Source organism: Callorhinus ursinus, unplaced genomic scaffold (assembly GCF_003265705.2).
Source record: "Callorhinus ursinus isolate GAN/ISIS: 27379988/994484 unplaced genomic scaffold, GSC_fseal_2.0 scaffold36, whole genome shotgun sequence".
Lineage (NCBI taxonomy): Eukaryota > Metazoa > Chordata > Mammalia > Carnivora > Otariidae > Callorhinus > Callorhinus ursinus.
The window spans coordinates 10325198-10352506 of record NW_027397098.1 but is presented as its reverse complement, the minus strand read 5'-3'; the positions used below and the strand labels follow the sequence as shown (position 1 = coordinate 10352506).

Below are 27309 nucleotides of genomic sequence, written 5' to 3'. Positions count from 1 at the left end.
GGTGACTATTTACAAGCCAAAGAGAGAGACTTCAGGAGAAACAACCCTACTGACACTTAAGTCTTAGACTTCCAGCCTCCAGAAGGATAAGAAAATAAATTTCTGTTGTTCGAATCACTCAGCCTGTGATATTTCGCTACATTTGTCCTAGCAAACTAATACAAGACTGAGGACATTTGAGAGAGAAAAAAAAATGCATTCAAAGCAAAACAACACTCCAAGTTTGAGAAGAGAGCAAAAGAGAAACAACAACCAAAAAAACCTGTAAGAAATAGAAACTGGCTGAGGCAGCTTTTCATTTCTTTGATGTCCAAATATACCAAACTCATAATTGTGTGGGACATACATCTTTGAATCAAAATGGATTGGGAACAATGATTCCCACGGAAGCAGAGACCACTACTTCCTAGAGCTCCTGGGTTTCCTTATTTATTTCTTTATTTGTTTATTTACTCATTCATATTATTTTTTATTATAATTTATTATGTTAGTCACCATACAGTACACATCAGTAGTTTTTGATGTAGTGTTCCATGATTCATTGTTTGCATATAACACCCAGTGCTCCATGCAATACGTGCCCTTCTTTTTTTTTTTTTTTAAGATTTTATTTATTTATTTGACAGAGAGATAGTGAGAGCAGGAACACAAGCAGGGGGAGTGGGAGAGGGAGAGGGAGAAGCAGGCTTCCCACGGAGCAGGGAGCCCAATGTGGGGCTCGATTCCAGGACCCTGGGATCATGCCCCGAGCTGAAGGCAGACGCCCAACGACTGAGCCACCCAGGTGCCCCAACACGTGCCCTTAATACTCATCACCAGGCTCACCCATCCCCCGCCCCCTCTAAAACCCTTATTCAGACCCCTCTCTATCCTGTCAAGAAATGCACAAGAATGTTCTCTCCACACCCACGACTGGTTCTCATCCCATGAGTTTAGGAGCTTTGCTTTTCAATTTCTATAATTTGGTCTGTAGAATTGTAAAGTATACTATCATACCTTGCCAAAACTTCCTTTCCCCAACATTTTGTGCAAGATAAAATCCTCGATTTTTAGTTTCATATGTATAGACCGTCTTTCTATGTTTGGTTCAGGTTCTGGACGATGACACATTTTCTCCATTCCATCCAAAGGAGACTCCCAAGAGATTCCCTGAGGCTCTGAAAATAGCAAGGTAGTGGTTAAAAGTGAACAAGAAACAATGGAGGATCATTCTGGTTATTTTGAGAACACATTCTCTTCCATGTCCCACTATGAGGCTCCATCCACAAAAATGGGGAGAAGGGCCCCCTGTGAGCCCGGCATTTGGGGCATGGACTGTATCTCTTATCTACCCAACAAACTGGGAGAAATTTCATCTTAAGAAACATATTCTAATTAGCAAAAGACCATAGATGCAAAACAAAGGAGCACTTTAAAACATTTCAAATCATGCACAAATAGAGATTTTAACCAAATTTGAGGAAAATGGTTCTCTGCTACTTGCATGGCTCACAGGCACAGTGGCAACATGTGATGTTGCATGTGAGGGATGAGGAAATGGAAAGCAGACTGATGGAGATCTGAATTGCCTCATCCCTTGCTGTATTAAAATCAGTCAATTTGTCCCTCACCCAATGCCAGAGGAAGTGCAGAAAACTTTTTAACATTTATTTTCTTCTTACTGAAATATATTTGACACATATTATGTTAATTTAAGGTGTACAACACGTTGACTTGATACATTTATATATTGTGATATAACCGCCATTTTACAACAGCACCTCTATCACATCACATGATTTTGTTTCTTTTTTTGTGGATGGGATAATGATATTTCTTTTCTTTTCAATCTCCAGATTTACTTTTCATTTTCTCCCTAAACCCAAGGAAAATAAATACAGGCATCCCCCATGTTTTGAAAGTTCACGTTTGCCACTTTGCTTACATGAAAGATCTATATTACTACCTGTTTTCACTAACCGAAAAAAAAATCTGGAGAGGATTTTCTCTTTTACAGAAAAAAGAAAAGTGCAAATGATATTCCCCATTGGTTCTGCAGCAAGCCAGCAAGAGGCAGTGCACCTGAGCATCAAAAGTGGCGCCACCCAGTCCCTTCCCCAGTAACTGCACTCAAGCAGCTCAGCATCCAGCATCCAGAGTTTTGAACTGTGTGAGCATCTGTGCTTGATGTCGAGTATTCTGTGCCTCAGTTAGCAACATGTGTTCTAAGCTATTAGAAAAGCCTAAGGGGAATTTTTGGGTCTGGGAATACTGAAAAATTGTACTATATAAATTAACAGTAATTGCTTCTTTGCTTTATGCGATTCTGGCTTATAAAAACTTCCATGGGGGAGTCATGGGGAAGATGGCAGAGGAGGAGGATCCTGAGCTTACCTCATCCCATGAGCACAACAAGATAACAGCTACATCTATGCAACTATCACTGAAAACGACCCGAAGACTGGCAGAACAGACCATCCACAGTTGATTATAGACAAGAGGAAACATTTAGAAAGATAGAAGGATCTTTCCTTCTATCTCTATCCAACTAGAGATACAGTTGGGAACCAAACCCACATGAGACTAGCCACAAATGGGAGGGACACCACCAGCACAGAGAAGCCAGAGGATCAGATGCCACAGAAGGCACCTCTGGCATGGGGGCCTGCGCTGGGAAGACAAATCTCAATAACATTTGGCTCTGCAAACCAGTGGGGCTTAAAATTGGGAGCTGTAAAAATCAGCGACCTTAACTTTGAGGAGAGTAGGAAGGTGACAGGAAACTGAGTCCCCACTATACAGAACTTAAAGAACCACCATGTAACTTGGCCCAAGACAGCACAGAAGCAGCAGTTTAAAAAATGGCTGCAGTATACATGAAGGAGATCTATGGATTAATCTTAGAATGTGTGCTGGAGGGTCAGGGATGTTGAGGAGATTTCTCTGGGAACAAAACTGTTGGCGGGCACCATTTCTCTTCCCCTTCCCAAGCCAAGATAGCCAGATGGTTGTGAGAGCCATCTACCTTGCTAGCACCACGTGCTCTGCCCCAGCAGTCACCTGTGGACCTGCCCCATTCAATCTGCCCACTTCAGCAGGCATCTCTCCAAAGCAGTTCTTGCCCCACCACACCCCACAAGAAACCCCAGTAGGGACCAGCACCATTCCGAAGTTTCTCCCCGTCTGGGGCAGAGGGGAGATAACTTCATACACCAGTGCACCCCTTGTTCCAACAACTCAGTCTCAGTTGGCTGTGTAGGGAACAATCCCTGCCACTCAGTGTACCTGCAGCTGTAGCAGAAAGGCTAACTCTAGATAGGCTGACTGCTGGTCCCACCCACCAACAGCCCCACAGTGGCTTTAGACAGACCTCTCAGTAGCTTGGGGAAGAAATCCTGCCCTGTGCACCCATAGCAGGCAAAGTGGGTCAGTGCCGCCTGCTGGGCTGAAGGCAATATGGCTCAGCCTCCCCAGTAAGGTACATGCAGTCCAGCCAGGGACACCTCTAGAGCTTCTAATTACGATGACCAGTGGGATTGCACTTCATGACGCCATAGGACCTCTTCTCATCAAGGCCACTACTTTCAAGACCAGGAGATGTAGCTGAATTACCCAATACACAGAAACAAACACAGATAGACAAAATGAGACAAAGAGATATCTCAAATGAAAGAACAAGACAAAATCACAGTGAAAGAGCTAAATGAAATGGATAAGCAATTTTCTTGATAAAGAATTCAAAGCAGTAGTCATAAAGATACACCCAGACTTGAGAAAACAGTGCATGATCTCAGTGAGAACTTCATCAAAGAGATAAAAAATACAAAAAAAGAACCAGTCAGAGCTTTAGAATACAATAACTAAAATAAAAATACACTAGAGGGAATCAACAGCAGGTTAGAGAATGCAGAAAAACAGCTCAGCAATCTGAAAAAAAGAGTAATAGAAAGGAACTGAGCTGAACATCAAAAAGAAAAAAGAATAATGAAATATAAGAATAAGTTAGGGAACTCGGCAACACCATCAAGAATAATAACATTTGCATTGTAGGGATCCCAGAAAGATGAGAGAGAAAGGGGGACAGAAAATTTATTTGAAGAAATAATAGCTGAAAACTTCCCTAATCTGGGGGAAAAATAGGCATTCAAGCCCAGGAGGCACAGAGAGCCCCAAACAAGATGAACCCAAGGAGGTCCACAACAAGACACAGAATGATTAAAATGGCAAAAAATAATGATAAAGAGAGAGATCTTAAAAGCAGCAAGAGAAAAGAAAACAGTTACAAACAAGGGAAATCCCATAAGACTATAGCCGATTTTTCAGCAGAAATTTTGCAGGCCAGAGAGAGTAGCATGATATATTCAAAGTGTTGAAAGAAGAAACGTGCAACCAAGAGTAGTCTATCCAGCAAGGCTATCATTCAGAATAGAAGGAGAGAGAGAGAGTTTCCCAGACAAACTAAAGTTAAAGGAGTTCATCACCACTAAACCAGCTTTATAACAAATGCTAAGGGGAATTCTTCAAGTGAAAAGAGAAGGCCATAATTAGAAGAAAATTATGAAAGGAAAAAATTTCACTGGTAAGAGCAAACATACATTAAAGGTAGTAGATTAATTACTACAAAGCCAGTATGGTGGTTAGAACACAAAAGTAGTAAAATCAATTATATCTACAAAAATGAGTCAAGGTATTCACAAAATAAAAATAAAAAGATGTAAAATATGATATCATATACAGAAAAGGTGGGGGAAGAGTAAGAATTTAGTACTTTTAGAGTGTGTTTGAACTTAAGTGGCCATCAACATAAGATAGACTGCTATACACATAAGAGGTTATATATGAACCCAATGGTAAACACAAATCAAAGCCTAGAATAGATACACAAAACATAAAGAGAAAGGAATTCACGCATAACACTAAAGAAAGGCGTCAAATCACAATGAAAGAGAGTAATGGAGGAAAGAAAAAAGAAAATAGAGAAAAACTACAAAACAGCTAGAAAACAATGAACAAAATGGCTATAAGTACAAACCTATCAATAATTACCTTAAAGATAAATATACTAAATGCTCCAATCAAAAGTCATAGCATGCCTGAATGGATAGAAAAACAAGACTCATCTGTATGCTGCCTACAAGAGACTCACTTCAGACCTAAAGACACATACAGACTGAAAATGAAAGACGGGGAAAACATATGCCACGCAAACAGAAGGAAAAACAAAGGCTGGGGTAGCAGTACTTATATCAGACAAAATAGCCTTTAAGACAAAGACTGTATCAGGAGACAAAGAATGGTGCTACATAATGATAATGGAATCGACCCAACAAGAGGACATGAAATTGTGAATATTTATGCACCCAACATTGGAGTACCAAATTATATAAAGCAAATATTAACATATGTAAAGGGAGAAGTGGACAGTAATACAATAATAGTAGGGGACTTTAATATACCACTTACATCAATGGATAAATATCCACACAGAAGGTCAATAAGGAAACGGTGGCTTTGAACAACATATTAGAGCAGATGGACCTAACAGATATATACAGAACACTCCATCCCAAAACAGAATACACATTCTTTTCAAGTACACATGGGACATTCTCCAGAATGCATCACATGTTAGGCCACAAAAAAATGTCAGTAAATTTAAGGATACTGAGGTCATATCCAGCCTCCATTCCAACCACAATGGTATGAAACTGGAAATCAACTACAAGAAAATCTGGAAAAAACATACACGTAGAGCTAAAGGACATTCTCTTAAACAAAAAATGAGTCAACAATTCAAAGAGGAAATCAGAAAATACATGGAGACAAATAAAAACAGAAAGACAATGATCTAAAATCTTTGGGCCATAGCAAAAGCAGTTCTAAGAGGGAACTTTATAGCAATACAGGGCTACCTCAAGAAATAAGAAAAATCCCAAATAAACAACCCAACCTAACAAAAACAAAGCCCAAAGATAGTAGAAAGAAGGAAATAATAAAGATTAGAGATGAAATAGAAACTAAAAAGCAATAAAAATTTCAATGAAACCAAGAGATGGTTCTTTGAAAAGGTAAACAAAATTGAAAAACCTTTAGTCACAATCATCAGGAATAAAGAAGACTCAAAATCAAATGAAGGGGGAGAATAACAACCTCAACCACAGATATACAAAGGATTATAAAAAAAATTATGAAAAATGGAGTGCCACCAAGTTGGACAACCTAGAAGAAATGGATAAATTCCAGAAACTTATTCTAAGATTGAATCTTGAGGATATACAAAATCTGAACAGACTGATGGATTACTAGTAATCATATTGAATCAGTAATCAAAAACTCCCAACAAAACACCAGGACCAGTTGGCTTTCAGGGGAATTCTATCAAACACTTAAATAAGAGTTAATACCTATTCATCTCAAACTATTCCAAAAATACAAGAAGGAAAACTTCCCAATTCATTCAATGAGGCCAGGATTACCCTGATACTAGCACCAGGCAAAGATGCTACCAAAAAAGAAAACTGTAGGCCAATATCTCTGATTAACTTAGATGTAAAAATCTTCAAAAATTATTAGCAAACTGAATTCAGCAATACATTAAAAAAATCATTTACCACAATCACGTGGCTTTTATTCCAAGGATGCAAGAGTAGCTCAAAATTTACAAATCAATCAATGGGACATACCACATTAACAAGAGGAAGGATAAAAACCACATGGTCATCTCAACAGATGCAGAAAAAGCATGTGACAAAATACAACATTCATTCATGATAAAAACTCTCAACAAACTGGGCTTAGAGGGAACACCTCACCATAATAAAGACCACACATGACAAACCCACAGCTAACATCATACTCAATGGTGAAGAACTAAAAACTTTTTCTCGAGATCAGGACAAGATAAGGATGTCCACTCAAGCCACTTTAATTCCATACCGTAGTGAAAGTCCTAGCTGCCAGCCATCAGAAAAGAAAAAGGAATAAACACCCTCCAAATTGATAAGGAAGAAGTAAAACTGTCACTATTTGCAAATGACATATTACATTTAGAAAACCCTAAAGACTGCCCCAAAATACTATTAGAACTAATGAAAGGAAAGTCAAAAAATGCAAAATTAATATACAGAAATCTGTTGCATTTCTATACACTAATAACAAAGTGACGGAAAGAGAAATTAAGAAAACAACCCCATTTACAATTGCATCAAAAAGAATAAAATACTTAGGAATAAACTTAACCAAGGAGGTGAAACATTTACTCTGAAAACTATAAAACACTGATTGAAGAAATGGAAGATGACAAAAACAAATGGAAAGATGTTCTGTGCTCACGGATTGGAAGAATTAACATTGTGAAAATGTCCATACTACCCAAAGCAATCTACAGATTCAGTGTAATCCCTATCAATATACGAACAGCATTTTTCACAGAACTAGGACAAATAATATTAAAATTTGTATGGAATCACAAAAGACCTAGAATAGCCAAGGCAATCTTGAGGAAGAACAAAGCTGGAGGTATCACAATCCCAGACTTCAAGATATACTACAAAGCTAGAATAATCAAAAGTTTGGTCCTCACACCAAAACAGACATGTAGATCAATGAAACAGAATAGAGGGTCCAGAAATAAACCCATACCTATATGGTCAATTAATTTATGACAAAAGAGGCAAGAATATACAATGGGGAAAAACAGTCTTTTCTTTCTTTCTTTTCTTTCAACAAATGCTGCTGGGAAAACTGAACAGCTGCATGCAAAAGAACAAAACTGCACCCCTTTCTTACACCATACACAAAAATAAACTCACAATGGATTAAGACCTAAGTGTGAGACCTGAAACCATAAACCTCCTAAAAGAAGACACAGGCAGTAATCTCTTGGACGTCAGTCTTAGCAACATGTTTATGGATATGTCTCCTGGGCAAGGAAAACAAAAGCAAAAATAAAGTATCGGGACTACATCAAAATAAAAAACTTCTGCACAGCAAAGGAAACCATTAACAAAACAAAAAGACAACCTAGTAAATGGAAGAAGGGGTTTGCAAAAGATATATCTGATCAGGGGTTAATATCCAAAATATATAAAGAACTTACATAACTCAACACCAAAAAAATAAAATCTATTAAAAAATGGGTAGAGGACCTGAACAGACATTTTTTCCAAAGAAGGCATACTGATGACCAACAGACACATGAAAAGATGCTGAACATCATCAATCGTCAGGGAAATGCAAATCAAAACCACAGTGAGGTATCAGAATGTCTAGTATCAAAAAGACAAGAAATAGCAAGTGTTGGCAAGGAGGTGGAGAAAAAGGAACCCACAGGCATTGGTGGTGGGAATGCAAACAGGTATGGCCACTGTGGAAAACAGTATGGAGGTTCCTCAAAAAATTAAAAATAGAACTACCATATGATCTGGTAATTCCACGACTGGGTATATACCTAAAGAAAATGAAAACACTAACTCAAAAAGACATATGCATTCCTATGTTTATTGCAGTATTATTTACAATAGCCAAAGTATGGAAGCAATCCAAGCGCCCATCAATAGATGAATGCATAAAGAAGATGCGGTCTATATACAATGGAATGTTGCTCAGCCATAAAAAGGAATGAGATCTTGTCATTATGACAACAATGGATGTGGAGGATATTATGGTAAATGAAATAAGTCAGACAGAGAAAGACAAATATCATACAATTTCACTTATATGTGGAATCTAAAAAACCAAACCAAACCAAACATTCTTAAATATAGAGAACTGGTGGTTGCCAAAAGATTGGGCAGGGAAGCAGGTGAAATAAAGGGAATTAAGAGGTATAAACTTCCAGTTACAAAATAAATAAGTCACAGCATAGGGAATATAGTCAATAATACTGTAGTAACATTGTATGGTGACAGATGAGCACTGAGTAATATACAGAATTGTTGAACCAATGCGTTGTACGTACACCTGAAACTAAGCAATACTGTATATTAATTATACTTCAATTAAAAGAAAGTTTTCACAGAAATACTATACTTTAGGATAGTGGGGGAAACCTGTATTTTATAATGTATGCTGAAATTATTCAGTTCCCAGATTCCTGTAGGCATATCCTCTCGTGAACTACTTTCAGAAAGTAGGCTGGATAAATTTCCATAATGATAAATGTTGAGGCCCCACTATTCTTGCCCTTTCTACTCTTAAATTTCCATTTCTCCTGTGGCGTTGGAGATTTATGGTAGATTTATTTTTGCAAAACCTTTTACAGTGACAGGAAGTAACATTCTAAAATTCTAAGGAAACACTGGCAGTTCTTTACTACAGACCTATCCCATTTTCTCCCTGCCCTCACTTCCCACCCTCTTCCAAAGGTCTCCTAACGGGGCACATTTCTGGTCTCACTTCCAAGAAGTAGGAGCCTCCCACCGATCAGACCAGGTAAATGGAGAATTTAAATGCAGACGACTCGGGTTAAGGTTGACCAAGATTAATTATGGACAGTGATTCTACTGAGGATCAGGGTAGCTACCTTTTTTCCCAGGTGCTGGTACACAAGGCAGCCTTGCTTCACCTTTTATGGAGCATGGGAGACCAATTTCAACCGGACCTTCTCTGAAGATGTGTTCAGTATCTCTTAAGCAGCGAGCCTAGATTATAAACAAAGAGTCAGACCACTCACCTACCCACCCACTCCTGCTGGGACCCCTCAGTCTACTGCCGTTGGGGATGAGATCCATTTAAGATTCCTAAATGCATTAGATAACCAACATTCTTCTTCCCATTAGCGCTCTTTTAGGATCCCATACGCTGTAGGAGTCTATCTATTGTATTTTATGCACCAGCAGAACACATTCACTTCCTTCATATTTTTCCAGGGGGCCAACTGGTTTCTCCTACGGTATCTACATCATTCAGTCACAAATAAGAATGGAGGGTCAATGGATGGAAAAAGACTTACATAACCAACACCAAGACTTAAAGAGGGTTTGTTCTTGGATATGTAAGTTCAACAGGCTAGTGCTGTGCACGTGAGTAAATGGCAAGGCAAAAGTTGCCCTGGACTCCGTGTTCTGTGCACATTTTAGGGATGATTCTAGCAAGTATATAGGTATAAAGCTGGTAACGAATCCTCAATAATTTTAATGAATTTGTTTCTGCCCCTGCTCCTTCCACAAAGAATTTAAAATCTTAAAAAGATCTATGCAGTTCAAATGCATTAAATAAATAAATATCTCAAAGTGGGGATATGCACATGAGGATGAAAGCCAGAGTCAAGACAAGTGCTCAGGAATAGACTCCACGTTGTCCCACAGCTCAAAGGGCAAAAGGACTGGAGTAGTCCTTGCTAAGCTGAAATTGCAGGAACTCAACCTAAAACCCTTTCCTACCTGTTGAGTGCTCTCAATCATTGCCAGTGCTTCAGCCATTAGCTTCTGGTTTATGCCACAAAGATTGGCCACCTTTGTCTGGCATCTGTGATGTACATTCATGCCACATGCTGAAAAGGAGAAAGAGACACTGAGCAAGAGCAACAGACCTCACTGAGTGGACTTTGCACAGGACCGTTTTAGGTACACATATGTTGAGGGACAATTGGCAAATCCCTGGAGCCCTCTTCCCCGCAGAAGGAGACAACGGCATTCAAATAAATTAGGGCAGTACTTTTATGATGCCGCTATGCATCTACCTCCTCTTCCCAAGACTACATACACAGGCCAGTCATTCCTCAATGTGATGCTGGGGAATGACTCCCAATTGAGTCAGAACCAGAGCCTTGCTGACAGGGGAGGAAGGCTGCTGTCAGTATGCATTTACACCGTGCCCCTGCTGAGAGAAAAACATGATTCAGGCCCTCCCTGGAGGGAATGTGCAAAGCTGGGACGCAAGGTGATTTACTCTCACTCTGGACTGGAGTCCAAGCATCCCCTTTCCCACATGGATTGCAAGGAGCTTCTCTCCCCTCTAAGTTGAAGCCCAGGGAGCAACCTCAGCCTGCAGAACTGAAATGGAAATGGTGGGGGTGGTCTGTGCTTAGGGGCAGGAGTGGGAGGACAGAAAGTATCCTGGAGACCACATCCTCACCCGGTGGCAGAGTTGGGCTAGTTCAACCAAATGATCTACACAGACGTATGATTCTGGGGGAATATTCTGATTCATTAGTCCCGAAAATAGCACAATAAAGGTCCACCCTCCACTTACTGTGATCCCATGAGCTTTCTTGGATTGGGATGTGTGTGCACATGTTCATCTGTATAAAGACAGCTACTACTTCATGTTGTTAGTTTAGAATATTAAAATTCTGCTTATGAAACATTGCAATAAATTACAATAAAAAAATCTAACTTAAGATTTCCAAACTCTGGCTGATAGAATTGTATTGTCAAGTCCTATTTCATTATATCAAGGTCTATTAATAGGGATTATTATAAGGCATTAGGCAGGAGAGGCTATAAAATAATGCACGTTTACCCTCACCTGTTTATTAGCCCATTTGTGTGCAAAGAACTTAGCACAGTGATTGGCATCAAATAGGTACTCAACAAATACAGCTTCTATTTCATCTTCATTATTTATTCGGATAAGATATGTTTTAAAATATTTAAGTGAAATTTTATCAGGCTTCAGCCTTTAGTTTTAACTAGCTTACTCTTCTCAGAGAATTCATAATAAAACAAAATAAAATAGCATTTTCTGTGTAAGTAGAGACCAATAGAGACCACTACTTTCTGTGCAAGTAGAGACCAGTACCAGTCCCAGCAAAAATGCAATGATATAACCCAAATCCATGCTAAGTGAAATCTTCCACGTATATCTAAAGTCTTTAATATAGTAACAGTGCTGCTGATGAGGGCTCTCTGCCTTTCTGAACTTAGCATGACTTGTTGATGCAAGTCATACTGGACTTGTTGATGCAAGTTGCCCATTGGGAAGCCCTCAGTTGCATTTCTTTACTCGTCACCACAAGCCAAAGGGAAGCAGTGAGCAAGGACTGAGCATGAGGCGTTGGAGAGTTTCACTTTGTTTTTTTCACAGGGTAGCTGGACCTAAGCTTGTCTCGGACACACTCGCGTGAAGGCAGGCCCCATTCCCACTATGATAATGTCATATGTCTCTGTTACTAACCTATTAGGTGATAACCTGATCTCTCTGAGTGCAAACAGTCCCTTTGGATGATGATTTTCATGGGAATTCCAAGTGGAGAGAGAAAAGGACAGAGTCCAAATGAAGGGAGGCCCTATTTAGGAAGGTGGCTTAGAAGAGAACAAGACAGAAAGAGCAGGGCCGAGGCAGAGGAACAGAGCCCAAAGAGTAGATTGGAAGGGGAGGTAAAGTCAAGGGCATGGGGGGCGGCAAGGGCACGGTGATATGTGCAGGTGTCAGCCTCAAGAGCAGAGGGGGTTGGGGAGGAAAGGGAGGGGAGGGAAGGGGAGGGGAAAGGGCTGCCTGGCTTGCAGGAGGCAAGGGGAGAGAGGGAAAGGGAAGGGACCGGGGAGAAAGAATGTTAGCGGGGGATGGAACAGAGCAGGTGTGTGGGCCATGGAACAATGGCAAGGAACGCTTGCGGAGGTTCTAAGCTCAGAGGCATCGCCGGGCTGTTGGCACCACCGCGCAGGTGGGGCGCTCAGGCTCTGGGGCAAAGGAATTTGCACCGTGAGGGAGACCATCAGAAGATTCGGGGAACCATCGGAGGGGATCTGATTATTCATGCCTGCTCGTTCAATTCGAACGATAAAATAACTTCTTGCCTATGAACTCCTAAAGATAAAGATACTCCATAGAGTACGAGGCCCACCTGTGTGCTCTTGAACAGGTGTAGAGAGCAAGGGGCACAGCGGTATTCCTAGAGGGATTATTAAGGTGAATTTTCACTGCATGTGGGTTTTGCCTTCAGCAATGGTTTGAAAACCTAACCCTCCCCGTCTCCACTAAGATGCCACTCCAGACTTCACCAGACACATGAGCACAGTGGGGATGAGGAAGAGAAGGCTGGTGAAGGTGACCTTCACCTTTATCACTTAAAAGATAAGAACTGCCAAAAATGGAGCGGCCAAGAAAAAAACAAAGTGGCTTCCATATTTAATAATTCGAAATAGGCCTCTGCTGCAGCAGGATGCCTTCCTCTTTGAATGTCTGTCTGGCCCTGCCCCACCCTCACCCCCACTCAGAAGGCAGAAGTGCCTTGCTGGAATCCTCCCTCCCTACTGCCTAATCCTGGCATAACAGCATCTCCGTTTCTAACGGTTATTGCCTTAGCAATTTGAACTTTTAGAGTAAGAAAGTGCTTTTTGCTCTTTCCAGAGCTGAAAACCTCGATGAGGCTCTGTTGCAATGCCAGCCTTTAAGGAGAGATCAGAGGAGGGAACATGAGGGTCAGTGCAGGGCTGGGCTTCTTCCTTGGCACACTCTGGGCATCGACCTTCCAGTTTAAGTCACAAATGCCTATGTGCAGGACCATCCATCAGCCAAGTAGACGTGTCGGGCTTACTCCTCGATGGGCTGCAGGGGGGAATCTTAAGGCGTAAGGGAGAGCGACAGTGGGGGCATAGCTTGAGCTGCCAGGGTCAGAAGGGGCAGTCCCAGAACACCAGGAGACAAAGGGCAGGCCCCAGGGAAGGAGGCCAGTCGGGAAAAGTGCCATCTTCCTTTCTCCCCAGCGTGAGGTACAACAGAAGGATGACGGGCTGGGAGACTTGACATTGAGCCTGAACAGGTTTGCACTTCTCTGGGATCCTGGGATGCTGGTGTCGGGAATGGGAGGAAAAGAGCAGAAGTGGTCTGTTGTCCTGGGAACTTCACATTCATGATCTCAGGGTCATCCGGGCTAGCTGGAGAAGTCAACCCTCTGTGCTCCCTCTTCCCCTCGTGCTCTCCATTAAAGCTACAAAGCCACCCTGTAGGGGTTCCGTACCAGGGCCCATGCTCATTTCCCACTGGACTCACCATCACACTTGAGTCCTTGCCTGGCCAGGCCCCACAGCAGGGTCCCACAGTGCTCACAGAAGGTCGGGCTTTTGTAATTGTAGACTTTAAATCTATGCGGCATGTCAATTTTGAACCTCTCCTTGTGGAACTGAAAGAAGGGAGAACGTGTGACCATACGCATGTCGCTGGTTCTCAGCCTCTGGTATCTTAGCAGCTACTCCAGCATAACTAACAGAGCACTAAAAACACTGGAACTGGAGGGTGTTATGCTGAGCGAAATAAGTCAATCAGAGGAAGACATGTATCATAGAACCTCACTGATACGAGGAATTCTTAATCTCAGGAAACAAACTGAGGGTTGCTGGAGTGTTGGGGGGTGGGAGGGATGGGGTGGCTGGGTGACAGACATTGGGGAGGGTATGTGCTACGGTGAGCGCTGTGAATTGTGCAAGACTGTTGAATCACAGATCTGTACCTCTGAAACTAATAATGCAATATATGTTAAGAAGAAAAAAAAAAGAAGAAGATAGCAGGAGGGGAAGAATGAAGGGGGGTAAATCGGAGGGGGAGACGAACCATGAGAGACGATGGACTCTGAGAAACAAACTGAGGGTTCTAGAGGGGAGAGGGGTGGGGGGATGGGTTAGCCTGGTGATGGGTATTAAAGAGGGCACGTTCTGCATGGAGCACTGGGTGTTATGCACAAACAACGAATCATGGAACACTACATCAAAAACTAATGATGTAATGTATGGTGATTAACATAACAATAAAAAATGTAAAGGGAAAAAAAAAACACTGGAATGATGTGTGCTTTAAGCCATAAGCTTTACTTGTCAAGCCTTACAGCCATGGCCAAAGAAGGCAGGCAGCCCCTAGCTCTTCCAGGCAGGGGGCATGTATGAGCTATACGCATATCAAGTAACCAGGACTACGCTGAGGTATGAGGCCTCCGCACAGGCAGGCTAAGTCTTCAGGACGATGCGACTGGGATTATCTACGTGGGATCTGGGTGAGCATCGCACTGCCCTTCCTATTTTAGTATACATATCGCCTTTTCTTTTTCAACCCAGAACCAGGACTCTAACCTTTGGAAGATGTCGTATAATTCCTCCTCTAGAGGAAACACTGCTGTGGGTTTATGAGTATAGAAGCCTAAGGATGAAGCATTTCATAGCTATTACACATGGACTGGAGCGGGTGAGCAGCGGGTAACAGGTCCTGCCAGGTGCTATGGATAAGTATGTCCCATGTATTATCTTTTTACACATGTGATATTGCAAACACCCCCTTAAAGGAGCATTTATTAGAATCCTCATTTGCTAAATGAGGAAGTTAAGCACAGAGAGGGCAAGACACTTGTTTAGGTCACATGGCGAGCAAGTGAGCTGGGACATCTATGAGCCTGGAGTCAGAATCAGCCTATCTTTCCGTCACTACCCTTTCTTCTCTCAAAGTCAGCGTGATGAGCAAGGGGATGGGGAGAAGGGAGACGAGAGAGGGATGCTGGTGGTTGACATATTACAGGATTTTTTGTTTTGTTTTGTTTTGTTTTCCAGAGTTGAAATTCTCTCCTTTAGCCAAACATATCACACGAACAACAACAATAACGAAATCATGAGGTTTGATTCCTGGTAAGGATACCAATATTCCTGTGTAACATAGAAAGTGGTACTTAAGACTAATAGTCTCCACAGAAGTTTTTTATTAAAGAGTTTCTTTGGGATTGTGCACAGCAAAGAAGCCTTTTTCATTAACAGTGATACATCTAATCTTTCCACGAAGGACGCTGGCCAGCATTGGGTCATGAGAATAGCTGTTTAGAATTGTTTAAACGTTACTCAGCACTTCCTTTAGCCATTTTCAACCAAGAAAAAGTGATTTTCAGATCTCATTTTGTATAAACATTTCCATACAAATATGCACAATTTATGTCAAGGTCCAGGCTGGAAGACTTCTACCTCAAATCTTGACCCTTAGCTCGAAATAGTTCAAGATATGTCTGGAAAAGACTATGGATTTGTACTTTGCAATATGATATTCACTTAGCCACATGGGCCAAGTGAGTACCTGCAAGGTGGTAAAACAATATGCTATCGGTATAAAGTACATACTGGGTTCTGAAGAGTTTTTATGAGAAAAATAATGTGAACTATCTCCTTAATTTTTATATGAGGATACCTGAAAATTTAAAATTGCACTCATGGCTCTCATTCTATTTCCAGGAGACATTAGCCACTGAGGTTAACAGTCATTCCTATAATTTGTGGTTTTCCCAGGAAAACTGAAGGCATCAAGTAGAGAGAGCAGGGAGGCAGGCCAGGAGGTGGCAATTTGATTTAAACAAACAAAACACTTGTCAGAGAAAGACATATTATACGATCTCACTTATATGTGGAATCCAAAAAACAAAACAAAAACAATCACACCAAACTCATAGAAAGGGATCAGACTTGTGGTTTGCAGAGGTGGGGGGTTAGGAGGAAGGAGAAAGTAGAGGAAGGTGGTCAAAAGGTACTTCTGGCTATAAGATAAGTAAGTCCTAGGGAGAGAATGTACAACACGGTGACCACAGCTAACACTGCTGTGTGATACACAGGGAGTAGATCTTAAGAGTTCTCATCACAAGGAGAAATCTTGTTTTCTCTTTTTATTGGATCTATATAAGATGATGGATGTTAGCTGAACCTATCATGGGGATCATTGCATAGCATATGTAAGCCAAATCATCATGCTGTATGCCTGAAACTTATACAGTGATATATGCTAATCATTGCCTAATAAAACTGGGGGCGGGGGGAAAGTCTATCACACTGCTCTGGGAGATTGGGATCTGAAATTCTGTCCCAGCCCAGCTACTTATATCAGAGGCGATTGACTGCAGACAAACTAACTTCTTTGAGCCTTAGCGGAGCCACTTTTAATAGGAGATTGTCCCATTCTGACTCTAAATTTTAAAAGAAATTCTGCTCTACAAAAGCCAACCAATTTGCCTTCTCTGTGCCCACCCCTTGGCTGGAGAAAATCACACACCTGGGCAGGCTGGCCCTTCAAACTCAGGTGGACTTCCCACTGTCCTCAGCAATCCTACTGCTCTTCTCTAGCCACCTTGCTTTTCCATCCCGAGATAATTCTCTCACAGATCCTTTCTCCTCAAAGCCACTTGCTGCCTTCTCTTCTTCCTTCCCACGAATCTTCAGATGACACCAAAGGTAAGCTGTCTAAGGGAAGCTCTCTCAACGCCTGCCCCCAAATCTACAGTCTGCCATCATCTGCAAACATCTTCTCCCCCCTTTCTGTTACAATTGATGATCCATCCATCTTTCCATTAGAGACCCATCTTCACATCTGCTTTAGACATCTTTCCCTCTTGCCAAGGGTGAACTTATTCCCCCTTGACTGCTTTGGTTGTTGCTTTCTCTCCAGCTTCATCCATCTCTCCTCTCTCTCTCTAGCTACGGGAGTATTTCCATCCCTTGGGTTTCACCTCCTTTAGCAACTGTTCTGGTTCAGTGAGCTTCAGGTTAATGTTCTTGATAATATTAGCACATAAATTGTTTCCATGTCATCAATTCTCAGTAACCCTCAGTGCTGGTCAATGAAGCAAACACTTCTACGGTTCTCTGAAATTTCTTGGATCAAGGGCTCTGGAGATCTCCACGTGGTTCTCATTTTTCTGAACATCTTAGCTACACTGAATGCACTTGACCCCTTTGCTTTCTGGTTTCTGTAACTTCATGTACTCTTAATATATGAAGAGCCCTCTCTGAACTCTTATTGTCAGTCTTTATCACTTTATCACAAACTCCTTCTCTTCTACCTAACATGTAACTTTAGATTCCTTTGGGGAATTTATATATTTGGTCTATTGGCTCCTGTGAATTCCAACTGCATGTAAAACTGTCCACTTGCTACCTCCCACTTGGATGTCTACAGGCACCTCTGGCCGCACGTAGTAAAAATTGAAATATTAATTTCTCCTCCAGTCTTTCATTGCTATGTTTCTGCCACTTCCCCACTGCTCAAGACAGAAACTTTGGCATCATCTTTATTTCCCTCTCTTTTATTTTCCACTTCCAATCCATTGACAAATCCAGTCATTTCTAACAAGGAAACCACCCGAAAATCTGCTCACTTTGTTCCATCTCCATTGTTACCATATTGGTACAAGCCATCAACCTTCCCCCTTGGGGGGAACTTCTGCAGTCACCTCTAGTTTTTATGTTCATACCTCAACCCACAATTTCCCCTACAGCAGTCACCAAGTGGGCTTCCCACTACAGGTCAAATAAAATCCAACCACTTCTCCAGGGTCTAAAAAAAACAAAAAACCCCCATCTAATCTAGGTCCTACCAAGTTCCCCAACGTTGTGTTCTATTCACCGTCTTGCCCTTGCTGTTCCAGCCGCATGGTCTCATTTCAGTTCCTAGAACACGCTCTTTCCCCCTTGGGGCCTTTTCTGTCTGGAGGCTGCTTCCTCCTGCTACTCATATGGCTGGTTCCTTTCACCCTTAGCTCTCAGCTTAAATGCTCTCCTGGGAGATGCCCTGGTCTTCGGATTAAGTAGGGCACTCAGTTTTTCTCCATCATCACACCTTGTTGGTTATTTAATATAAATGGAAACAATACATTGTTGTTTGTTAATTATGTGTTTCCCTAATTTTGCAGTAAGGTCTATAAAGGCAAGACCAGGTCTATATTGTCCTCTGCTGTGCATTGTACATAGTACAGTATCTTCCACGTATTAGATACACACTAAATATGGGGTAACATCTAACCTGTCCCCATGCCATGTACCTTAAAGTTCATTATGAAAGAAACACTTGCCTCCCAACATAAGAGTTATATTTCTGTTACATCTCACACTAACCTTGTAAAGGCTTACATCTGTGTTTTGTCACCATTTGCCTCTATTCCTTAACTGTCGCTTCTAGCTATAGATGCCACAAGAGTTGTTTTCATATAGTTGACCAAAACTATGTTTTCTGGGCACTTTCTATCATGCCTTTCCGGAAAAGGCAGAGTCATCGACAATCTTATTTTTCTTTTCGTATTTATCGCCTAGTTTTGGGTCTCAGTGAAAATCCTTACTGAAGAGGAAAGGGTCTTCAGGGAGATTGATGTTCATTGATAAGCTTAAGGATTCAAGCTCAAGCAATACTAAAAAGAATTAGTGGGCTTCCAAATTGAATGTTAGGATAAAATTATCATATTCCAGACAGAAAGAGGAACCTGAACACATACCATGGTTTCTCGGCTATTGATAGCTGATCCTGTGCACTTAGCTATAACTTTATCAATACACTTCTTGTGAATTGCCGCATTACACTCTGAAAAGAAATTATTGCAGTTAAGATTTTCAGAAGTTAAGGAACAACGAAAATAAGCAGAATGACAATAATACAACAGAAATCCTTCTTACTTACGTCGACACTGGTAGCCTTGTTTGTTCAGACCCCTGCAATAAAGCACATGTCTGACTTACTTGGATGTTTGAGTCAACAGCAGCACCACAGACATTAAAACAAGATCTCATAGCTTCCTCCTATCGCAGAGCATTCACTGATCAGCGGCTCTGGTCTGTCACTGAACAAAAGTGTTAACACGTATTGTTCTTCTTTGTTTTTTTATTTTAAACTGCTTTGTTAAAAGTCTGATAAATAAATGAGGAACTGTTGTTTCTCCTTTCATTGGTGTCTTTTCCAAACACACATGTAGAGATGAAAATACCTGACTGAAAATGCATCACAGGCTCCTAGCAGCAAATTTCCATGTCCTACACTTAAAAATTCATTGTCTCTCTAAGCTCAGTATAGATGAGCGAAGACATCTGTACAAAGGTGTTGTTTCCTCTTTCTGAGTATCTGAGAATATTTGCAACTACTAAATTCTGAAGCTTAAGACCCATTCCTGAGTAACACCCACTATTAGTAAGGAAGGCAATTCTAATCAGTCAATGAAAACAGTTGGTGGAAATCCATCAAAAGTCTATTTGACCTCCGGATACCCTAGTTAGACTGGGGTTGTGAGTTGATGGATTCTGAAGTAGCCCAAAGAAAAGAACACCCCCACCAAGAGGCAAGGAGGCTGAGAGTGGGGACAGGAGTCATTTCAAGTCTCTGCAGTCCCATCGCCTTTGCTATGTGCTTACTGAGGCTTGAACCGATTTCTGTCTGAGGGCTGCTGAGATGCCCAAGAGCGCTGTAAACATCTAAACCCATTAGCTCCAACGCAAAAGCGTTGCCTTTTGCACACGTTAGTACCAGCACAGTTGGGCTATCAAGGTGGTAGCAGTTCCAACTGTAAAACTGTGCCAACAGTAAAGACATTTCCCTCTTCTGTCCTTCCCTCTAACCCCCAGTGGCCCCCATTTAATCAGAAGCTAAAGTTCTTGAAAACTTTTTCTGCTAGAGCTGGCTTCCTGGCTCTATAGGAGTCGCATTATGAAAATATTGTATAGAGTCACACTCTTTAAGCCTCATCCTTCCATGTAGTGCTTATGCCAGCACACTCTCCTGAGGTGGAGCGTGCCAGGCCTGACAGGTTGAGAGGATCTGACAAAATGCATAAGCTGAAGCTTGGAGTGAAATGCCAAGTTACCGTACCAGACAAACTCATGGCAGACAGAGCAAAATGTGGGTTGTGGGAAAAAGGTGGCGGTGAACTCATGGCACTTGACATGGTGGACTTTGGCCTGTTTGATGGCTCCTCGGCGGTGATGCAAAGCAAAGAAGCCTTCAGTCTCAAATTCACTCATGTCCTTTGTGTCTGCAGGAACAGGACAAGGGACAAAGTGGGTGGAGAGGGTGGGGAAATGGGGAAAGGATGGAGACAGACAAGTAATTAGGCAAGCATTGAAACCAGCAAAATCCCAAGTACTTATTAAGGTTGGTATAGCACTAAGCTTCTTTCTTTAATTCTGTAATACAGAATTATCATAGGGTGTATTACTATATGGTTGAAACAATGAGGCTGGATTACTGGCTCAATCCCTCACTCCTCTTTGACTATGCTGAGCTATTCTCTTTCAGATTTTAAAACCAGAGGTCAGAACTTTCAAAGTATTTATCAACCTCTCCTATTCATTGTCAGTGATGAGTCAGCCAGAAAAAGCAGGAAGTGGTAAATACTTTTCTGCCTGTAATTCTAGAGAATAATGTGGTTACTGACAGCAATTTAGAGACAGCATTTTTTTTTTTAATTTCCCAGGATGCTTTCTGTCTAGTTGTTTATGGGCAGGGTCCAGTAGACTGAGGGGAACTGACCAGACTGTGTGAGGGTGAAAGAACTTTGGAAAGTTGTTTATGCTCTGGTTCCTGATGTCCATAGTAATCAGGGGCACCAGCTACAGACTTATAGACTACTACACCAGTCAGTGTGGAAAAAGCCAGAAATTAATAGATGGCTGCAATTGTTTTTTAACGTCTAGGTAATCCTGGATGTTATCTAGTCATCTACATCAAATCATCACATTCACATTTCTTCAGTTCACTCTGGGCTCAGGGTATTGGTGAAGGTACTGTGATAGTCACTGTCCACGGTACCCCATGCCCAGATAGCATCTTTCTAAAAGGCTGGTAGAATTCTGAGAATACTAATGATTCCCTGGCTGAAGACCAGACCCAAAGAAAACACACAAAAGCGAGGCAGTCATGGTTCAAAAGCGTGATAACAACTCCAGCATGCAAGAGAGAATAAAATGGTAAACAAGAAATAAATATAAAAAATAATTATCATTACTAAAATAAGGATAATTTATGATTATAACTTCTAATATAATTTTTAAATAGCTTGAAAGTATCTTGGATTTATATTTCTTATATTTTTACAAGCATAAAAAAATGGAGCTTTAGCAAGAATAAGAGGCTCATATTTCACAAATATAAAGAGTTAGCAATATTTAAACTAAATTACTTCCATTCTGGATAAGCAGTGGCACTGGTATGACAACACACTTGAGACAAATGTCCCTGCCAAGGTACTTTATTTTCCATACCCTTAATAGTGGCCAGACTAGAAACACATTGGGGAGATAAAGGGTGAGGGGCATGTGGATGGAGACCTCTCCCCCAGGAATTCATCCAAGTCCCAGGCCTCATTTTATGACTAATGTTTTCTCTACAGTGGTCCACAGGTCTGCTCTAGGGCGACTCCAAACTCTTAGATACAGCGCCTTCCGAATAACTCTAAAAAGTTCCACAGATAAGACATAATACTTTGCCTAATACTTTAAGGCTAGGTAATGTAGGCCTTTTTATATAGAACTGAGCTAGAAATAAATTAGGTTTAGTGCGTGAGGGGTTAAATTCAGGGTCACTGAGGCAATTGCTATTTTCTGCAAGTTCTGGTATAAGCAAATCTATTTACAACTTGTGACTGGTGTAGTAGGTGGTTTGTCAGTAAGATTTGACTCATTTCTATTTTGGTCCATATGAAATGAAATAAAGTATAAAATTACTTTTAAATTCAGGCAATAGAAGTGAATTATTCTGGGAACCCTAATCATATTACTGTAAAAAAAATATATATATATATCGTCTGAGCTTTAAACTGTAATGTTGTAAATTTTTTTAAATGTTAGAAAGTGCTAGAAATACATTTATCCCCTTGGGCCTTCCTTTGATTTTTCTTTATCCTCTAACCATTTTGATCATTACAGGAGAGCAACTATATAAAAACTCAGAATTTCTTGAATTCTTCTGGTATTTACGTTTTTATTTTTTTTTTCTGAAGTAATTTGCTCCTATGTTTATTGGCTTGAATAAACCAATAATTTATTGGTTTTTGTATGTTTGGTTATTTCTTTTGTAGTAATGGCTCCTAATCTATTTATTTAGCCTAACCTATCACTTGTTTGTAATCAGTCAACCACAGATGTTTCCTGGGCAGCTCTGAGCAAACTGCTATGCTGAATGTTCTAAAGAAATATGGGATGTTATCCCTAACTTCTGAGTGGCTAACAGTCAAGTCAGGGAGACATGACACTCACACAAAGAACAGTATGTGATGGTTTGGAATAGACATGGTGATATGTACACCCATATTTTTTAGGAGGTAGTAAAAGGAATTACAAAAGAGACCATGAAGAAGCAGCTAAAAAATTAAGAGAAAAACGTAAATAGTATCACACTGGGTAAGCCAAGAAAGAATGGGTTTTTCAGCATTGGTATAGAGATGTCAAGGGAACTGGAGGCTAAGAAAGAGAAATTTGTTTTGAAGAATAATACTCTTGAAGAAAGCAACTTAGCGGATTGGTCAAAATATAAGCCAGACTCTTAGGGTAAAAAAAAAAAAAAAAAAAATCCAGACTGGACAAGATGGCTTAATTCAGTATGTCTTGGCAATGAAACCAAAGAGATAGGGAAACATTGAAGATGCTACTGAGCTTATGGTACGTAGCTGCTAGGAATCTGAGGCAGGAGACCAAGAAAGGGAGGGACTGTCTCTGAGGCAAAAGAGCAGGAAGCAAGTGTAGGGAGCAGCAGTTATCTCTAAAGTACAGAGACAGACAGAAGACAGAGTCGTTCCCAGTTAAACTGGGGGCAAGGCCAAACTCCAAAAGTGACAGAAGAATGAGATACCCTTAGAGACTGAGTAGTATGGGAATTTCTGGAATAGCCATTGTATGGGAATCAAAAGAAAATAAAAGGAATTTCTAAATACCAGGGTGAGTCTAAATGAATAGTTCAATGAACATTTATTAAGTACCTCCTATGTACCTAGCATGCAACCCGGTGCTGGAGTTAGAGAGACAAATAAGATGTGGTTCAGCCATCGCTTTCCAGCAAGAAATTACTGTAGTAAAAGTCAGAACAGAAATATTCACAGGATGCTATGTGACAGACGTAAGGAAACTACACCAGTTAAGGCAGGTATAGATAGGTGGAGGCAAGAAAAAGACAAAAGTTGGACAAGAAAGGTACTAAAAGGTGATTTCTGGGCTGGGTTCTGAAGAATAAATAACTTCTACCAATGTATGGGAGAAAGTATGGCGGGGAAAAGCAAAAGATGTTCTCTCTAGATGGAAGAGAATGTACAAGGGTACATTCAGATAAGGTCTCTGAGAATGTATGTACTGCCAGAGTGTGGAGTATGAAGCAGAAAACATCAGTGGTCACACACAGAAGATGTGTAGGTGTCAGGTCAGTCTGAATATCTCCTGTAGCTAATTTGCAAACACTGAAAGGCTGTAGGCAGGGGCAAAGGGAGGAACAGAAGCATGGCATATTTAGAACAGAGTTTATATAGTTTATTCGGGCAGCCATGCAGGAGAATGGTTGGGATTTGGCAAGAAGCAATGATGATGAAAAGCAGGGGGAAAACTGAAAAATCCTAAGGAGACAACATGGGCAGAAACTGTTGAATTAATGTGGGAGGTCAAGAAAAGGGAGGCTATAAAAGTCACTTCCAGGTTTCTGGGTGGATGGAGTAAGAATCAACTGAGATAGTGAGTACAAAAGAATAGATTACTGGCGAAAATGGTGAGTGTAATCTTGGACATATTGAATTTAAAGTAATGTAGGAAATTTACTTGGAGAAATCCACTAAGGGGTTAAGTATATGAGTCTAGAACATCAGAACATTATCTACCAGCAACAGTTTGTAATGGACTCAGCTGCATGGCTTTTTCTAGGAAAGTTTTGGAGGAGAGGGAAGAATGCAAGGTTTGGAGATCAGAACATTTTTTGGCAGAAGAGGGCGCTCATGATAGCAGAGTGCTGGAAAGGGCTGTGGACGTCAGGCAAAGTAGGGAGTCAAGGCCAGATGTGGGCTAACAAAAGGTGTGAAGAGAGAAACCAGATTAGGGTAGATTCCTGTAGCTAGTGGGGTGAGGGAGAGGACAGAATTGACAGAGGAGGAGGTTGAGCTCTGAGAGAGAAAGGTCTGACTCTGAGTCCTCAACAGTAGAGAATTCCAAGTGACAACCTGTGGTGTCCCTGCAGGTTTTTGAATGGATAAAGAAAAGTGTAGGAAGGTGTCAAAATATGAGGTGGGAGTGAACACTAAAGCTACCAAGAATGATGGTAGGAGAGCAGGGGAAGAAGACAAACTAATCTACTACAGAAATCACAGAATGAGGGTTTTGAAAGAGAGAGAACAGAGTGATTTGTGTGTGGAGAGCAGTAGCCATTTGCTTCCCTGTAGAGTAGAAAAATATTGATGCTTCCATAAAAGAAGGGTACAGGAGACATGACATTATCGTAAACGTTATCCAAGACTGAATCCTGTATCTTCCCCCAATTGCTTTCTCTTCCCATATCTCCCATCCCTACCACTCCTATTATCATTTTCCTAGTCCAACTATTTCAAGGAACATCATCCACATTTTTTCCCTTCATTCAACTTTCATTTTTAAAGAAATATAAAGTACTTCAACCATGTACTCATAATGGGCATACCCTTTCATCTACACTGCCATGAAATCTGATTTTCTTTTGGGCTCTTTCTTTTATTTCATTCCTATAACCATGCCCCAAGACCAGGTTCTCATCACTTCTCCATTGCAAAAATGAAATTTTATAGGCTCTCTCTCTATCCAGTCTATTTCCCTTTCCAGATCTGTCCTGCATTCCTTCAGACACAATTTCCCCCAAACACTACTTCCATCCATCATATCATGACCTGTGACTGCTTGTTCCTAGGTCTACACCCTCCTCTTGCCTGGTTTCCAGGTCCTCCAAGATCTGTCTTAGATTCTTCATTCTGGTTTTAGCAGGGGCCCTCTGATCTGTCTAGACTGGTCTCACAGTTCTGCATCCATTTATATTTTTGCTCAAATCTTCATGTTTTCCTCCTAGAAAGCTATCCCTCTTGTCTGCAAATTCAACTCTGCCTATCCTTCAATGTCCACTCTATGGAATTTTCTGGAATGAAGGCAACTCATACTGATCTCTTGGTTAATCAGTATTTATGTGCTTTGGAACTAAATTCTTCTCCAATTGTTTAGTTTGTACCACTTTTCCAATCTAGGCTTAAGTTCCTTGAGTATGAGAACTCATGTCTTGGTTTTCTGAATACTTCTGAAAACTATTTTTTATATATAATAATATTCTTCAAATAGAATGATATCCTATACTTCTTGTCATCAATAAAGAATTTTCTAGTTGGGCTAGTCCACAATATTGTTTGTGAAAAATTAGAGCTTTTAGATACATAAAAATTTAGAAATGGAGTCTCAATTTGGGTCTAGATACAAAAAATTTTAAACATGACAAAATTCTACCCTTAAACAAAAAAACCTTCCTGGATTTGTGTAATTTCTGTCTGTGAAATATCATTGTTTTCGCACCACCTGAATGTTCCCTCTCATTCTAAGAGAAAATTTAAGTTTTGAAGCAATAGGAAAGATACCCATGAAATTGTTTCTCAAAGCAGTGGTCTTTAAACCATTTACCCAAAACACTTGGCATTCTCATGGACAATTTCCTTCAATTTACATTCGATCATGTTTTGAACTAAAAGAACAAAATTCCTCTTCTTGAGGGAATTAAACAGTATTGGCATTATCATTTAGGGCAGTACTTTCACTTACTATGCAAGCCTTGTTATCCAGCTCCTACAACCATGTCACCATTTGGCCAACTGAGAAGTAGTACAATGCTGGGGCGCCTGGGTGGCTCAGTTGGTTAAGCATCTGCCTTCAGCTCAGATCATGATCCCAGGGTCTGGGGATCGAGCCCCATGTTGGGCTCCCTGCTCAGCGGGGAGCCTGCTTCTCCCTCTCCCTCTGCTGCTCCCTCTGCTTGTGTACTTTCTCTCTCAAACAAATAAATAAAATCTTTAAAAAACGGTACAATGCCGTGTTCTATGTATCTAGAGCCTCCACGGGGTAAAAGAGAAGTTCAGATTGTACTGCTGCCTCTTTAGGGATCCTTTTCTTCTTAAAAAAAATCTTTATTATGGGAATTTTTAAATCCATACAAAAGCTGAGCAAATACTGTAATCAATTTCCCAGTACCGATCATCCAGCTTCAGTAATGACCAGTCTATGACTACTATTTTCCACTACATGCTATCTGTTACCCACACCCACATACCAATGGGTTATTTTGAAGCAAATGCCTGGTGTTATGTTATCTATAAACATTTTAGTATGTGTCTTAAAGATGAGGACCCATTTTAGGAAATAGAACCACAATACCATCATCACACCTAGAAAATTAATAACAATGCCTCCACATCACCAAATACCTGGTGAGGGTTCAAGTTTCCCTGATAATCTCATAATATATATATTTTTTCAATGTACTTGTTTGAATCTGGACTCAAGGACATTGGATATGTTGAGCCCAAACCCAGAAAGCACCATAAATCTCTAAACTAAAACTTGTTTCTTGGTAGTAAAACTAATTTAGGAAAAAATAAAATCAGTTTGTGATCAGTAAGTACACATATCCATCCTGAGGCTTAGG

The 27309-nt window shown here is 40.7% G+C and overlaps 1 protein-coding gene across 3 annotated transcripts in view; it reads right to left on the bottom strand.

Annotated features, from left to right (window-relative positions):
- Nucleotides 1-27309, bottom strand: part of PRKCQ (protein kinase C theta) — a 192219-nt gene that overhangs the window by 106658 nt on the left and 58252 nt on the right. For all 3 annotated transcript variants that reach the window (XM_025853423.2, XM_025853424.2, XM_025853422.2), the window contains 7 exons: nucleotides 20503-20665; nucleotides 19324-19355; nucleotides 19142-19227; nucleotides 13915-14044; nucleotides 10362-10471; nucleotides 9503-9620; nucleotides 997-1157 (listed from right to left, as the gene is read on the bottom strand). In XM_025853423.2, the coding sequence (XP_025709208.1) occupies nucleotides 997-1157; nucleotides 9503-9620; nucleotides 10362-10471; nucleotides 13915-14044; nucleotides 19142-19227; nucleotides 19324-19355; nucleotides 20503-20665 (800 nt within the window). The remainder of the gene's footprint in view (nucleotides 1-996; nucleotides 1158-9502; nucleotides 9621-10361; nucleotides 10472-13914; nucleotides 14045-19141; nucleotides 19228-19323; nucleotides 19356-20502; nucleotides 20666-27309) is intronic.